Here is a 17,938-nt window from a genome sequence, read left to right as displayed (position 1 = left end):
ATTCTTTTTAAATTTTGTTTTATTGCTTCAATATTACAAAGATTATTACATATGTCTCCAATGTAATTAACTTTACCACCTTCTTTTAAAAACCTGGCCTTCTTTCTTTAAATTTCTATGTAAATTCCAAAATTCTGATCTTTTCCGTTTCTTTGCCTGGCTACCATTAAAACCTAAAGAATGGGAATCTAAACAATGAAATTAAATTCTGATTGTAGGTTTGCCATGGCAATGACTTAGAAGCTGAAACACTTGAACAGAGACAAGTCTGACCACATACTTTGCCCACTCTGGCAACTACTATTGTATTACTTAGAGCAAAACTTGGAATGATGGGATTGCCGGTCTTTGAAAAAGTCTTCTAAAGGTGTAAGCCTTTTCCTAAACTGAGTAGGATATTCTCCGAAAGCTATTTCCTTCTCTCTTTTTTTCTACTTTAATAGCTCTTGCAAATTGAGTTTCTTTCCAGTTTGATTTGAGAAATACTCTCATCTACACTGTCTAGTCTTTCCTCTTGCAATGGCACAAGAATGGAAATATTTTACAATCCTTCTGCAATTGCCACAGGGATAAGTTGAAAGGGGGATGACGAGCTCACATGAATGACCTTTGGAGACAGGGCAAATGCTTGACACTTCCAGCTCAGGGGCCTCTACTAAAAACTGCAGAGTGTCAAAGCAATGACTTAATGAAAATATTCTCTATCACCTTTGGAGGTGAGGGGGGAGAGTCAGCTGTGTAGAAAAGGACTAGAAGCCTTATGGGTCTCCTTATTAAGACTGTACTATTGGGTAAGAGGAAAAATTAATTTTGGAGGAACACAATTGCTTCCTCCTCGGGGAAAAAGTTTAATTTATTTCCAAGAAATAACATAGTGTGCCTAATGCCTTTAAATTTTTTCAGGAATGTTAGCTCAAAATACAGCAGCACTTACATACTTTTTCAACCTGATGTTTAACCAAAAATAAAATCTCAATGACTTTTTTCACTTTAAACTAGATATTACAAGTTAATATTATAAACCTAAAGCAAAAACTAAAAAAACAAGACCTTGTGAATCTGGTATGAAACAGACCAATGAAGATGGAATTTTCAATAACTTGCATTCAAATAAGCCAACTTTATTAAATAGAAGAATGTATTTTGCTGGATGCCCTGGCACTTGCTAAAGTCTTATATGTTCATTAAGAATAATTATATATTAATTAAGAAAAATCAACTTAACAAGGCTTATCTGAGGGGTGGGGGTGGGGAAGTATCTGATTCCAAACTAATAACAATGCCAAGTCAAAGATAAAACTCTATTTAGCAGGAAAACAATCCATGGAAGCATAAATTCCTTTTCTAAAGAATATAAGACCTGCCTTCACAAACCCAACCAATTAAATTTTATTGCTTTCCTATCTTCCAGAAATCTACTATATATCTATATCTATCTACCTAGATATCTAGATACTGATACTTATAAATGTGTATTTTTTTTTTTTTAGAAGGTACCTATTGCAATTGTCAGGTCTCTTCTGAGGGCAAATCCTACTAATCTCTGAGATTCTTTTGACATTATGACAGGAAAGCCATTGTAGCTGGTTTCATTAATCATGTTTTCTATGTCATCCACTGTCATGTTGTCTTGTGTCAGGACAGCTAAGGGAGGATCATTCCTTCGAGGTCTCATGACATCAGCAGCCAGGGTGGTATGAGTGAATTCTTCTTTTGCATCCAAGAAAGGGTATCCATTTAACCGAATGTGCGCTTCATAAATGCCTTCCCTACCAAAGGCGTCTCCAACCCATTTACTGGTCATTACTGCAGCCATAAGGGGGACAATATATTCCAGGCCTCCAGTAAGCTCAAAAACAATAACCACCAGGGAGACGGTCATCCTTGTCACTCCACCTGAAAAAAATAAGCACCACTGGTCAGGAAGGACAGGAGCTCATCAATACTTGCTAGTAGAATTTTTGCACTAGGCAAGTGAATACAAACTTAGTGAAAAGGATCATCATCGAAAACTACTATTAGGACAATTATTACTATTTTAATAAGATCTAAAAGAACACCAATCATCTTTGTTTATAACACAGAAGACTTGAAATAACATTTCAAAACCTGCTTGCTTCATATAAAAAACCACAGCTGTCCAGCCAAAACAACTTTGCCATTTTGGTTCACTGCGATAGCAAAGACATAATTTCACCCTTATAAAAGATTATTCATTCTCAAGGAATTTGGTGAAGCACATCATAGCTATCTTGTTTACTACCAACTTACAAATGAAATTAATATGTGGGTAGAATATTAATTTACTATATTTCTCTCCTCTAAACCTTTTCAAAATAAGCAAAATGTTGATGCCTTGTGGTTTATGGTAGCAGTATAATATTCCCTCCCTCAGAAAACTCATCTATTCATCTATCCCAATCACCATTCTGAACTACCTTCTCTATGCCAATGCCTCCCCCACATGTCTCCCTCTACGGCTGCATTTGCCCCATGTCTCCAGCTGTGCACGCCTTATCTTATTGTGCATGTCTTGACTTCCTCTAAAAAGACAGTGCACAAGCACTGTCACAGAAAACATCACACACTTAAAACTAATCTACTCTTCTTCCCAAAGAGCTCCCCATTCCAACTTCCCTGACTCCAAGAGCCAGCATCACATTCTTCCTGACAACCTAGGTAATCATTCTTGGTTCATCCTTTTACTTTATCCCAACACCTAGACTCTCACCTAGTCCTATCTGATTTGCTCTGCAAAATATCTATGGGTACCTTTTTTTAAATTCTCACTATTCCCAACCTAGTCCAGACCCTCAAGACTTTGTTCCTTAATTTTAATACTATTTTGTGTTACCTCCTTAACTCCAGGCCTATTACCTTCAATCCACTTTCTAAGCCATGTTCCCAGGTTAACCTTTCCTAAGTAACACTTTCACCATGTTGCTTCTTCTCTCAAAAACCTACCAGGGCTCACCAGTTCATTCTATATTAAGCTTAAACTCTTCCTTCTTGTTTTCTAACCTAAAAATAGAAGGGAGAAAGGATCTACTATTATCTATCTATACTATGCCAGGCATGTCCTAGTCAGTTTACAAAAGTGTTTTTAAAAATTATTTTTTCATGAAGAACTTATTTTACCAGGCACTATGCTAAGAGCTTTATATACATTTTATCTCATACTAGTGGCCCGGTGCACGAAATTCATGCACTGGGGAGGGTCAGAGGGTGGGGGTGAGTCCTCAGCCCAGCCTGCGCCCTCTCGCAGTCTGGGACCCCTCAGCAGACATCCCTCTTGCAATCCAGGATCCCTCGCTCTTTACTGCCCACCTGCTCGCTCACCGCTTAGCTCGCTGCTCCTTAGCGGCAGGCTCCTTACCACCTGGCTCCTTACCGCCTGGCTTCTGGCTGAACAGTGCTCCCTGTGGGAGCACACTGACCAGGGGGTAGCTCCTGCATTGAGCGTCTGCCCCCAGGTGGTCAGTGTGCATCATAGCGACTGGTCGTTCAGGTCATTCTGCCGTAACAGTCGCTTAGGCTATTATATACAGTAGGTCCTCGGGTTACATCGGAGATCTGTTCCTACAGCTCGATATAACACAATTTTCGCCGTAATTTGGAACCCACCTACATAAGCACCTACGTCACTCACATGGAGCACATACACAGCAGTAATGAAGTGAAACAGTAAAACAAATTTAAAAGAAATATAACAATTCCTGACCTTTACTTGTGGTAAATAATAAAAAACATAAAGCACATATGTACATATGTTGAAATGACAGACTTTTTCTTTTTATAAATACTGTAAATGGGAGATGGCGACGTAACCACGAAACAACGTACGTCGAGTCCGACGTAACCCGAGAACTGCCTGTATATAGATAATCCTCAAAACAACTGTAAGAGATAGGTAGTTATTATTTCCATTAAAAAAATTTTTTTAAAGGAAATAAAGGAACTTTCCCAAAGTCATCAAGCTACATGTGGCAAAGGCACAACTGCCATAGATCTGACCAATTCCTAATACAAATTCATCCTAACTTAAACCATGGCAATCTCACAATCTGGCTCCTTCTCACCATCCAACTTTTTGTTTCCCAAAAGTACCCAAAATGCATTCTGTACTTCAATACTGTCAGTTTCTTCAGAGGCCCATGAATACTATTCTAATTTGTCTTCACATTATTATATTCTTCAACAAAATCCTCTAAATTCTATTAATCTTTAAAAATAAAGTTCATGTTTTACCCTACCTAAATTACTTCAGCTCTTTTTTTCTCTAGATTGCTACAATTTTCATAGACTCTTGCAGTATAATATATAATCATTATGTATTGCTCACTATTGTTTTGTCAGTGTGGGTCTTGTCTACCCAACCTGATTATAGTTGAGGTTGGGTTCATGGTTTATACTTCTTTTTCTATGACTCACTGCGCCTAGCAGAGTGCTAAACAGAAAGTGGGTACTCAATAAATACTTGCTACTTTAGAGAAAATGATTCTGTCCTTCACTTTCACTTGATATTATACTGTTGAAGATTAAAAATTACTTTACACAATTTTGATGTATTGAACAAAAATAAGTCAAAATACCAACGATTATTAAATATTATAACCAAAGCTTAGCTGACATTTTAAATATAAAACAACTACTTTTCATGCCCAAGAGGACAATAAATAAACTTGCAAATATTTTGCTTTTCTTTTCTTTAAAAGAGTAGTGACTTTTCTCATTTTTCTATAAATACACCTTACATGGGGGAGGGCTGGTAAAGAAACCTTTTACTGAGGCTAAAAATAAATCACTGCAGAGCCCAAGTAAAGGTACTCTGTAGCTTTGCTGGCATGCTACCCTAGGAACCAGGCTATAGCTAGTGGAGGGAAGTTAAGACCCTTGACAATGAAAAAAAACAAAAATCTTCTTGGACAGGATTCAAATTAAGCCTAAGATGTTTTCTGTCATAAAGCATTAAGTGATATTAAAAAGATTAAATTAAATTTTTATTAAATTTTTGCATTAACAAATTTTCAGAGGCAGGTAAAATAAAACCTAGTACTGTTTATCCTATATAAAAGGCTAATATGCAAATCGACCGAACAGCGAAACGACTGGTTGCTATGATGCGCACTGAGTACCAGGGAGCAGATGCTCAATGGAGAGCTGCCCCCTGGAGATCAGTGTGCTCCCACAGGGGGAGCACCCCTCAGCTGGCTCATAGCTGGCGAGCACAGCGGCAGTGGCAGGAGCCTCTCCCACCTCCACTGCAGGCGGGTGGTAAGGAGCCAGGGGTCCCGGACTGTGAGAGGGATGTCTGACTGCCAGCTTAGGCGGACATCCCCTGAGGAGTCCTGGGCTTTGAGAGGGCCCAGGCCTGGCTGAGGGACCCCCCCCTCCAGTGCACAAATGTTGTGCACCGGGCCTCTAGTATCATATAATAGTAGTACTGCTTCATTTCTGTGAAAACACTCTCTTCCTCTGTCTTGTGCCTCACCTTTTCCCTAACCCCACCCCACCAATTAAGCACAAGCAAGCTCTTACTCATTTCCTCTCTCAGACTCACAGGCATCCAGACACAGACAGACACAGTGGTTATTACCTAAGCATGCGGCAGCACCAACCATGGCATAGAGGCCAGGAGTAATGCAGTCAGCCCCAACCTCACACCACTCCTTAAAGATAAACCAGTCATGGTGATAATATGCAAGCTGCTCCACTGCAATGCCCACAATCCTCCCTGCAATCGCTCCGATGGCCATGCTGGGGATGAACAAGCCTGACGGAACCTACAACAAAATAGAATACACAATAAGGCAGAGGTCCTCAACTGCATGCTTGAAACCTACGTTCTGTGGATTTCTAACACTTTTGCTTCTTTTCACATTGACATAGCAAAATCCTAAAACTTTTAGCAAAATCTTACTATACAGTATCCTAACAATTCCATGAATTCAGTTACAAAATAACACATCACAGTCTCTACTCCAGCGGTTCTCAACCTGTGGGTCGCGACCCCTTTGGGGGTCGAATGACCCTTTCACAGGGGTCACCTAAGACCATCAGAAGACACATATATAATTACATATTATTTTTGTGATTAATCACTATGCTTTAATTATGTTCAATTTGTAACAATGAAAATACATCCTGCATATCAGATATTTACATTACAATTCATAACAGTAGCAAAATTACAGTTATGAAGTAGCAACGAAAATAATTTTATGGTTGGGGGTCACCACAACATGAGCAACTGTATTAAAGGGTCGCAGCATTAGGAAGGTTGAGAACCACTGCTCTACTCCAAAGAGAAAATAACCCAAGGGTTATTTCTCTAGGTAGGGGTTCCTTAATGCCAACCCCTAACAAAATTTTATTAGTACATGGTAAAATGTGGAAAGAGAAAGAAAAGAACAGTACAAAGCACTTTTCATAATTCTAAATCAATTCAGTATGAAGTACTGCCTTTACTCCAAGATTATGTCCTTCCTATATATTACTTGTTTATAAAATGATAGAAATATAAGATGCTATCCCTCTTAAGTGGTACAATATAAAGCGGGCAATGTTTTCAGGTGTCCCAATAATTGTGTAGTGATTTTATATTATCCTATATAATAAAAGCCTAATATGCTAAGTGTCCAGTCGACTAGTCAGCTGTTCAACCAAAGTGTAATATGCTAATGATATGCTAAGGCTGCTCAACCGCTTGCTATGACATGCACTGACCACCAGGGGGCAGACAGTCGACTGGTCGACCAGTCGCTATGCTGTGCACTGACCACCAGGGGGCAGACGCTTCAACTGGTAGGTTAGCTTGCTGCTGGGGTCTGGCCGATCAGGACTGAGTGAGATGGGCCGGACACGCCCTGGAGCCCTCCTGTGGTCCCTCCCTGGCTGGCCAACCTCTCATGTCTCTCCCTGGCCTGGATAGTGCATCGGTGGGGTCCCCTGGCCTGGCCTGCGCCCTCTCGCAATCTGGGACCCCTCGGGGGATGTCAGAGAGCCAGTTTTGGCCCAATCCCGCAGGCCAGGACGAGGGACCCCACTGGTGCATGAATTCGTGAACAGGCTTCTAGTATATTTATATGTATACATGCATGCATACATTATATATATATTTAGTCAATAAATATTTTTCTCCTTTTAATTAATTCATACATATGAATCTAATGAGGATAATAGAAACAGTAAACACATTAAGCAAGATCATTTAAAGACTATTAAAAGACTAATAGCTCTAAACTGTTGTGGATATGAAATAAGCTGAGCACAAAGTGTTGGCAAGTTGAAGAATATATCAGGATCATTAACTGGATATCCAAATAGAAGGGATCAAAATATGTTTTTCACTCTCCTGCCAGTTAGATCCTTTGGCCAAAGCAGAGGGTAATAGGCCTCTGGTATCCTGTAGTTCAACTAAGGGTGTGTTGTTTGCTGTTGTTTTTAGACAGAAAATCAACTTACTGTAGAAATAGGAGCTTTAACAACTCCTTTAATTTGATTCACTAAGAAGAAAAAGGAAAATTTCAAGGTTTTTCTAATATTTAAGTCTTATATTTAATTAATTATATTTAATTACTATAATGTGGACTAAACACAGAGGATAATACAAAAGAGACCATATTTCTGGTCAGGGGACATACAAGAGTCACCAATGAATACATAAATAAGTGAAACAACAAATCTCTCTCTCTCTCTCCCGTCCTCTCTTTCTTTAAAAATAACTAAATAAAAATTAAAAAAAAACAAAAGACCATATTTCAACACCACTCCAATTTTGTTAAAATCAAGCTGTTACTCTCCACAATGTACAGCTGTGAAAGCACACTAACACTAGAGAATATTATTATATGAACTAGAAGCCCAGTTCACAAAAATTTGTGCACTTGGGGGGGTCCCTCAGCCTGGCCTGTGCCCTCTCGCAGTCTGGGACCCCTTGGATGACGACCACCTGCTGGCTTAGGCCTACTCCCTGGGGGATTGAGCCTAAGCTGGCAGTCAGACATCCCTCTGGCAGCTGGGAGCCCTCAGGGGATGTCCACTTGCCAGCAGGGAGCAGGCCTAAGCTGCAGTTGGACATCCTTAGCGCTTCTGAGGAGGTGGGAGAGGCTTCCACCACCACCACCGCTGTACTGGCAGTCGTCAGCCTGGCTTGTGGCTGAGCAGTGCTCCCCCTGTGGGAGCACACTGACCACCAGGGGACAGCTCCCACATTGAGCATCTGCCTCCTGGTGGTCAGTGTGTGTCATAGTGACCAGTCATTCCTAGTCGTTCTGCTGTTAGGGTCAATTTGAATATTACCCTTTTATTATATAGTAGTGCCTGGCCAGCATGGGTGAGGGGCTGATGGCTGTTTGCAGGCTGGCCACAGCCCCTTCAGTGTGGGGGTCCACCATGGGGTGCCTGGCCAGCCTGGGTGAGGGCCTGCAGGCCGGGCCATTTGCAGGCTGGCCAGAGCCCCTTCAGGGTGGGGGGTCCTGCTGGGGTACCTGGCCAGTCTGGGTAAGGGGCTGAGGGCCATTTTCAGGCTAGCTAAGACCCCCAGCAGGGACCCTCACCCCATGAGGGTGTGGCCAGCCTGGGTGAGGGGCTGATGGCTGTTTGTAGTCTGTCGACAGCCCCCAGCCACCCAAGCTCCCAGTGGAGCTGGCTGGAAGCAGGTATCTGGGATTCATATGTCTTCTATAATTGAAACTTTGTTGCCATGAGCGGAGCCCACAGCCAGCTCAGGGCCGGCGGGAAGCTTGGCTTCCTCCATCGCCCAGGCAACCAAGCCTCCTGCTTGCTCCAGCTCCGTGGCTGCCGGCCACCATCTTGGTTGGGTTAATTGGCATATAGTCGCTCTGATTGGCTGATGGGTGTGTCTTGGGGCGTAGCAAAGGTACGGTCAATTAGCATCTTTGTCTTTTATTAGTGTAGATTACAGGTAGAGTAATTTAAAGAATAAGGATTAGCTGACATCTGATATACATCACTGACAGTCACATAATAGAATTATATTTACTGGCAAATCACTATCAAATGTTATTCTCACTTTCATAAGTTAGAAAAATACAATGTCCCAGGGCATAAGGACCAAGTCCTTGATGGAAAAAGGCTTTGGGCGCCCTAACCGATTTGGCTCAGCGGACAGAGCGCTGGCCTGCGGACTGAAGGGTCCCAGGTTCGATTCCTGTCAAGGTCACATCCCCAGTAGGGGGTGTGCAGAAGGCAGCTGATCAATGTTTCTCTCTCACTGATGTTTCTAATTCTCTATCCCACTCCCTTCCTCTCTGTAAAAAATCAATAAAAAATATATGTATTTTTTAAAAAGGCTTTGGGCTTAGTAATTTAACTCTTGCTTCAGCAGTGTCCTTTCAAGGTAACCCCTACAGGGATATGGTAAGGTAGAAAAGTGGCTTCCTAAAGATATGGATATCCTGATTCTTGTGAATTCATTATGTTATGTAGCAAGGAGAAATTAAGGTTGCAGACAGAATAAAGGTTGTTAATCAGCTGACCTTCAAACTGGAGATTATCCTGGATTATCTGGCTGGGCCCAAAGTAATAATAAAGGTGTTTTAAATGTGGAAGAAGGATTTAGAAGAGTGAGTTTCAGAATGATGAGGTAAAGAAAGACTTGACCATCTATTGCTGGCTATGAAGATGGAAGAAGGGGGCCATGAGCCAAGGCATGTGGGCAACCTCTAGAAGGCTGGGGGGGGGGGGGGATCCCTGACAATACCTTAATGTTAGCCTAGTAAGGCCTATTTTTGATTTCTAATCTCCAGAAATGTAATAAATTTGGGTGATTTTAAGCCACTAAATTTATGCTAATTTATTACTGCAGCAATAGTAAACTAATAAATGGTTTAGAAATATCATGAATTTTCTAACACTCCTCCCACTAAATGGTAGAACATATATCCCTCCCCCTGAGCCTCGGTGGGCCTTTGTGGCTGTCTAGACAAACAGTACACAATAGAAGGCATGCTGTATGACTTCTTTGGCTAGGTTAGAAATGGTCCTCTTGGGACACTTGCTTTTGGAAACCTGAGCTACCATGTAGGAAATCTAACCACCCTGAGGCCACCATGCCAGAAAAACCACAGAGGGAGAGATATTAGAAAAGGCCAGATGTTCCAGCTCTAGCTGTCTGAATCTTCTCAGACCAGGTGCCAGACAAATGAATGTCTATGAGATGAGCAGCCTTAGCCATGTCTCATGACAACTGTATGAGAGACCAAAACATGCCAGCTGAGTCCTTAACCAAATCAGACCATTATCAAAAGCAAAATAAGTTATCATACGCTGCTAGATTTGGGGGTAATTTGTTACAAATTGACAGATACCATGGCTCAACAATATATCCTAAGGATTTCTTTTTTTTTTCATTTCTTAAAATTGAACCCCCAAAATAAGAACTTTTTCAGGCCATGGTTATGAAACAACCACCTTTACATAAAAATTTCATCTCTCATTCCACATACAAGTTTTGATCATGCCAAGATTAGTTAAACATCACCCCACATTGGCACTTACCTTGATACCAAAAGTGAATACTGTCATTATGATTTTAAATATGAGTGCTAAGCATAACTGCCATATAGCTGAATATACTCCGACGCCTGCTGGACGATCAGGAATATCATCAACAATTTTGCTGGCATTCATGTCATTTCTGTAGTCACAAAGAGAAGAGGATTCCAGGGGCCCACAGTCTGTAAAAAGCTCTCTAATCAGTTCACTGGTGTTGAGCCTAGTATATGGATTAGGGAAAGCTATCACAGCAGTGATGGCTGCAACAATAATGACTTCAAGGACAGGATACTTTCCAAATTTGGTGGATTTGCGTCGACGACACCAAGCTATATTTGCCCTAATGAAAAAGGCTCCCCAAAGCCCTCCAAATACCCCGAGGAGAATAAAAGGAAACAGTTCAAAAAGGTACCATGGTGTATGATACTCCACATAAAAAAGGACCAGACGGCTATTACCAAATGGATTAATGGATCTCAAAACAAATGCAGCAACTAAAGCAGCAAAAAATGATCTCCATAAAGTTTTAAGAGGAAAATAATAGCTAACCTAAAAAAAAAAAGAAAAAGAAAAATTAATGATATAATTTTATAAAATGTTTCTGATATAACTTGAACAGTAAATATCATAGCTCTAAATTTTGCTGCCACTGGAATTTACATAGAATGGATTTCACTATGATAAGAAAAATATTGATGTTTTATTAACTTTAACTATCACTCATTATACATTCACAATATCAACTAGTCATAAATGTCTAATAATTATTTAAAATACCTAGGATTTCTTATTTTCAAAATGAATTTAACTTCCAATCATAGTAGTTAACAATAAATGTACTGCCACCAGCTCCTGTTAGCTCATACAGAAGTATTTGATTTACCTCTTCTATATTAAATTTTAAAAAGAGGAAAAAACAGAAATAACTAGAAAAGTACATTTTAAAATATTCCTAGTCATATTTCTGTGTAAATGTGTAAAAAGTCTTAAGCACCAAAGAGAAAACAAAAATAAAATATTCTACTAAAGCAACTAAAATGATCTCCTCAAACATCAATAACTGCAATATAAATAATCACAGAAGAAAAACTTACAAAGATGATTTAGGAATTAATTAAAAAATTTAAATAAAAAGGCTGTATTTAAGCTAATAGAGATAGATCGTTTTAAATATTTCTTTATTAAATCAAATTCATATCTGCTTACTTTAATATGTCAGCAAAGTTAAATTTTAAACAATAACTAATGTTTTTAAATAATATATTTTTAAAAATTTTCTCAAGGTAAAGAACATATATAGTATATTACCTTTTATGTATGAGTGAAAAATAAGTTTATGAAAATAAATTTGAAAACTTAAAAACAAAGTCTATACCTACTACACTAGATATAAAACTGAAAAGTATGCTAAAATATATTTTAATGGTAATTATATATAACTTTAATATATGTTCTTTTTTTTAACCTACCTCTTCCAGGCTAAAAAGAACTCCTCCGATCGGTGCACCAAAGGCCACAGAAACACCTGCAGCTGAGGCAGCTGAGAGCACCTAAAAAAAAAAAAAAAGGATGTGGTTTATTTCGTGTTTTTATAGTTCAAACATATGCCAAATAAAAATTCTTCACATTACTCGAATTTTCGAAATGACTTCTGAATTTAACTCATATGTCTCCCTCCTCCCCAAGCAAATGCAAATATGTATTTCCTCTAAAAATATTTTTTTATCTTCTGCTTTAATTGAAAGGTCAATCATATATTCAGTTAAAAAAAAAAACCTTATGCGAGATATGCTAATATAAATGGGATATAAAAAAGAGGCAATAAATACAGCCAACTTTCAAGATGTCTGTTTGCGAAGACCAGTAGAGAGAGTAGTAACTGGTTTGAGGGGAGAGTTTACGTATTTTTATTTATTTTTTAATCCTCACCCAAGGATATTTTTCCATTAATTTTTAGAGAAAGTGGAAGAGAGAGGAAAAGACAGAGAAATATTGATGTGAGAGAAACACACTGATTGGTTGCCTCCTGCACATGCCCCAACAGACCAGGGCCCAGGCTGGGGAGGAGCCTGCAACTGAGGTACCTACTACACTAGATATAAAACTGAAAAGTATGCTAAAATATACTTTAATGGTAATTATATATAACTTTAATATATGTTCTTTTTTTTAACCGGAATCGAAGTCGGGACCCTTCAATTCACAGGCCGACGCTCTATCCACTGAACCAAACTGGCTAGGGCTGTTTACTTATTTTTAAATAGGATATAATTTCTTCATATTTTAGAGCTAACTGCATCATCTACATATATAAAAGGCTACGTGTCCAACTGTACATCCGTCCGACCGTCCAACCAAACAACCGGCAGGTACATATGAGGCGCACTGGCAATTTAAAAATAAACATTGACTCGTGCATGTGCGATACATATAAAGCTCTCGCTGGTGCCAATTGCAGCGTTTTAATTTTATAATACTATATTATATATGCTATTTTGACATGTAATTTTTTGCAGTAATATAATTACTGCACAAATCTTTCTTCTAATTAATTTCCTTTCAATATACACGAATCCGTGCACCGGGCTACTAGTCATTAATAATTGCCTTAGTCCAAATCCTAGTAAAATATCCAGGGAACTTAAAAACTACTGAGTTTCCCTATGTTTTCACTACCCTAAGTCCTCTGAAAATACTGCCACTACCGGTATGGAGAGCCTTCAGCACAAACAATGGCTGCCCCTTAGGATACAGCCTCACCAGCCAGAATCACATAATAACTTCTCTGGTGGATCTTCTCTGCAACTTCCTGGTCTGTCACTTGGACACTGCCCAAGTCCCACCAGTGTGAAGCCAACTACACACTGGGCATCTATTTCTAATTGCTTTTCTAAGAGTCTTTATTCTTTTCACTACTTCAGTAAATATTTGAGGCTACCAAAGCATTTCCTCAAATGGTCAAGTTTTACATTTCTGAAAAAGAAATTAGAAATCATCAAAATTAAATTGTAAATGATTAAGAGTACAAACTACATAGTCAGGCTACTGTTTGGTAAATTAAAAATAAACAAGTAGTGTTTTAATTAAATCGTAACTGGCTTTAAGAATACAGACTTTGCTTATTTAGGGAAGAAGTGTGAGAAAATTTAACTTACTTTCTGTTTTGTTTTTCCCATTAATGGAACTGCAGACAACATATTTAACTGAATTTTCTAATTCTACATTTAATAAAATAGAATTTTATAATCAAACTAATACCCATACACCTATAACACACATTTTAATATCTTTAGTAAGTATTTTAGAATCATTTAATTAAAAAATGTCAAAGAAGTGGGTATAGGAAGAAAGACAAAATATGAGGCTTTAATGCTTTCACTAACAAGTACCCTAACAAGTAAAGTCTAGACATTTATATACTAAGGTGACAGAATAAAATTGTCATAAACATTACTAAGCATCACAGTGTGTATATTAAAATTCAGATGAATTAAATTTCTATAACATTTTCTAATAAATTACATTTTTCACTTATAATGAATAAATAAAAATACAAATCTTACCCCCAAATTGTCATGGTACAATAGCAAGTAAAGGAATTGAACTGGGGAGACAAATGCTATAGTTCCATTTAACCATTAACTTGCCCTGCTATAGTATAGTTTAGGTTTTGCTTTGAGAAGACATAAACACATGTCCACACAGTCATAGTAGTAGTAGTAGTATTAGGATAGTCAAGAGTATAGACTTTAGAATGGAAGAAAAATAAATTTTAATCTACACTCTGACACGTAATCTTGGGCAAATTAGCCAAGATTTAGTTTAGTTACCTATCTATAAATGAGAATAATAATGCCATGTTAATAGGATTATCATGGGATTAAATTTTAAGATGCAAGTAAAGAATATGACATAGAACCAGATACATAGTAAGTAATCAATAATAATGTTAGTTATCCTAATTACATAACAGCGATTTTCAACCAGTGTGCCATGAGAATTTTTAAAACATGCAACACCTAACTATTTAGTCAGGGATACTGGCCTCTTTTCCCTTTTGTCAAATGAAAAAAAATGACAACAGCCAATACAATAGCCTTCCGGTGTGAATGAATCAAAATTATACCTATTTTTTGTCAGATTGGCAAAGAAATATATTTTTTTGGTGTGCTGCAGAATTTTAATAATTAGTTTATGTGTGCCATGAGATGAAAAAGGCAGAAAATTGCTGTTATGTACAGGATAGTACTGAAATCACAATTATCATCCAGAGATAGAGCAATGATACTCTGAAATGTTCCACTTTTAGACTACTGCTAATGCAAGGACGTTTCAGTGCTAACATTAAAATGAACTGGAATTATATCAATTGAGGAATTAAATAGTTTGATAAAAATATTCTACTTTTTTCACTGTAGTATAAAAAACAACAGGCTGAAAGCTCTTCCTATGCTAGGGCCAGAAACCCCTGAATTCTCATTATTTAATGAGATATAAAATACTGTACCTTAAAAACCCAAAGGCTCTGCACCATCTAGGACTGCAGATGAGACTGGGAAAACTGGATGGGATTGGGCCTCCCAAGTTTAGAGCTAATACAGAATATCCCAGGAGCCTACTTTCCTTCTAGAAGACATCCAGAGCAATTTAGAAACATCAGGGAAACTCTTGTAAGATGTAAAGTTTAAAGATCTCCGGACCTAGACGATCTCAGGCTGGCCTTTTAAAACATGGTAAAAGAAACTTCCCTGAACAGCTGAATAAAGAGGAGTTCCTACATCTCCTTTAATGTAAATCTCTGATTTAAACCTCAGGCAGTCTAGAGGCCCTCAGAACTGCCCCTGGGGCCAGAAAGCTCTCCGCAGATGACACACACACCCACTGGCATCAGACACTCCTCCCAGAGGAAAACACAGCTGTTAAGATTTCCAACCCTGGAGAAATACTGATGGTGAGAGAGAAGAGTAAAATAATACTACATTTGAGAAACACTTGAGAGGAGAGGAGGTATAAGGCAAAGCAATTAGCGATTATTCACAAAAAGAGAAGGAAGCAAACAATTTTCCCATTGTAATTTTAATCTGAACACAAAATGTATCCAAAAAGTAAAGAGTAAATGTGATTTTTACACTAGAAAATTCTTCAACTGAATTAAGTGTATATGACAGATATTTATACATCAAATAAACTAGAAAAGACACTTACCTCCCTTTTTTTAGCTTCATTTGTGCTATACTTTGGAAAGAGGTAAGAAAAAATATTTCCACAACAACAGGCAACATGTACCAGGGGACCTTCTTTTCCTAAACTCAATCCTGATGCCACAGCCAGTACTAATGTGATGGTTTTAATCATTAAAGTCCATTTTCCCAAGTAACCTCTGATGATGAATCCACTCAAAATAGTTTTAATCTACAAAGGAAAGATTAAGACAGATTGATATCCAAAAAAAACCAAACCATGAGAACTTAACTAACTTAAGTTACTCTCTTGTTTTATTCAGAATACCACCTCATAAATTTTGGTGGACTATGAACAATTTACAATTAATTTTTCAAAAGCTTTAACTAATACGCTACATATAATAAATTTATATCATATTCTAACACTGCCCCAAGCAAGGATAGAAGGCAAACCTATCTCACGAACAAAACTAAAATATCAGGCCACGTTCAAGGGAATACAGACCTTAATACAAGATATATAATTACAAACCAGAAAAAGACAAATTTAAATATTTGTTGTAGAAATATAATAGTTAGATATATTTCAGACATTTTGTGTCAGAAATAAAGATATTATGCCTTCTCAGTATGTAAATTATATGTAATATTTATCTACACGTTAAGTGACAACTGTTAAATACTGTATGATATTGCTCCTTATTTAAGATATTCTTAATAGACTTTGAAAATCACTACAATTTAGCTTTTAAAAGAAATGCACTAGAAAAAGTGGTAAATTATTTAACACAGAAAAATACAAAGTGAGGGAAAGAAATGAGTTGATATGATGTTCAATCCTAACTATAGCCTCCTTTACTGTTGATAAACAATAAAACACAAAAGTTTGTGCTATTGACTCACTATGACCCAATGTTTATTTTAAAGTATAAAATGGTTATATTATCTGCCAAATTCAAGAATTAACTTATTTAATTAAATATATTTATATAGAAAAAGAGAGAGAAAGAATGTATTTAAATCAAAACATCAATTTATCAAATAACTTCAGGCTACAAGGTAATTCTTCAGGTTCTTGGGGTCTAAGTAAGTCTTATGCTATTTGTTTAGCCATGTGATAAATTAGTGTTAAGAAAAAAAAAAAATCAACCTCCAAGGTAAATGGTGAAATGACTATAGGGCAGAATTTCTTTCAATGTCTACAATAAGCTTACATTTTTTAAACTTTTCTTTTTTGTTTTTTAAATATATTTTTATTGATTTCAGAGAGGAAGGGAGAGGGAGAGAGAGATAGAAACATCAATGATGAGAGATAATCACTGATCGGGCTGCCTCCCTGCAGACCCCCATTGGGAGGGTGGGAGTCAGCAACCTGGGCATGTGCCCTTGACTGGAATCGAACCTGGGACCCTTCAGTTTTCCACTGACGCTCTACCCACTGAGCTACACCAGCTAAACTTTCCTTTTTTTATATTACAAACAAACCATTCCCGCCCCCTCTCCCCCGCCAAAAAAAAAAAAAACAAAAAAAACAAAACTACTTTCCCTAGAAGCAAAAAAGATAAGCATCATAACAATTACTAAATGTTTAATGATACTAAATACTGTATGGCTTACCTCTGGAATTCCAGAGCCACAGGCATATGGAGCAAATACCTTTACCAAAGAAACAGCAAGAAAGGCAAAACTCAAGGCCCAGAAGATGTACATTATGTAGTTCATGATGTAAGAACCAGGACCCTATAAAGCAAACAGTTCAGTAGTATGAATTTAATTTATAGTGCACCACTAATGCAAGTGCTTGCCTCATAAGAAATGGGTAAAACTTGTAAAGGCTCCTGGTTTTACTTCCACAATAATAAAAGCTTTACATGAACAAACATTTAAGTAGAATCCAAAAACATATTTGTATCCATCCCAAGGAGACTTAGTCTTATTGTGCAGAGCCTCAACTATACTTTAATCTCTAAAATCCAGCTATAACCAATTTTTAAAAACATATCCATATATGATCCTATAACAATATATATTATACTAGAGGCCCAGCGCACGAAATCGTGCAGGTAGGATCCCTAGACCTAGCCTCCATCTTTTGCCCATTCGGCAGTCCCCAGGCCGAATGCTTCCTCTGTTGCAGGGCTGTCAGGCTGTTGGGATCACCAGCTCATCCCCGGCTGCTCGGGGACTCAGGCTTGTGGGAAAGCAGGTGCAGGCGACTTCACCTCCATGGCGTGCGC

The 17,938-nt window shown here is 38.0% G+C and overlaps 1 protein-coding gene across 6 annotated transcripts in view; it reads right to left on the bottom strand.

Moving 5' to 3' along the window:
• Positions 1 to 17,938, bottom strand: part of CLCN3 (chloride voltage-gated channel 3) — an 82,328-nt gene that overhangs the window by 10,928 nt on the left and 53,462 nt on the right. For 5 of the 6 annotated variants that reach the window (XM_014456659.2, XM_006081885.3, XM_023755586.1 and 2 more), the window contains 6 exons: positions 17,319 to 17,441; positions 15,724 to 15,930; positions 11,988 to 12,068; positions 10,522 to 11,067; positions 5,597 to 5,783; positions 1,498 to 1,896 (listed from right to left, as the gene is read on the bottom strand). In XM_014456659.2, coding sequence (XP_014312145.1) covers positions 1,498 to 1,896; positions 5,597 to 5,783; positions 10,522 to 11,067; positions 11,988 to 12,068; positions 15,724 to 15,930; positions 17,319 to 17,441 — 1,543 coding nt within the window. The remainder of the gene's footprint in view (positions 1 to 1,497; positions 1,897 to 5,596; positions 5,784 to 10,521; positions 11,068 to 11,987; positions 12,069 to 15,723; positions 15,931 to 17,318; positions 17,442 to 17,938) is intronic. The other variant, XM_023755583.1, reaches the window with a different exon arrangement.

This window comes from Myotis lucifugus, unplaced genomic scaffold, assembly GCF_000147115.1.
Source record: "Myotis lucifugus unplaced genomic scaffold, Myoluc2.0 scaffold_1, whole genome shotgun sequence".
Lineage (NCBI taxonomy): Eukaryota > Metazoa > Chordata > Mammalia > Chiroptera > Vespertilionidae > Myotis > Myotis lucifugus.
This window is presented reverse-complemented; position numbering and strand designations above follow the sequence as displayed.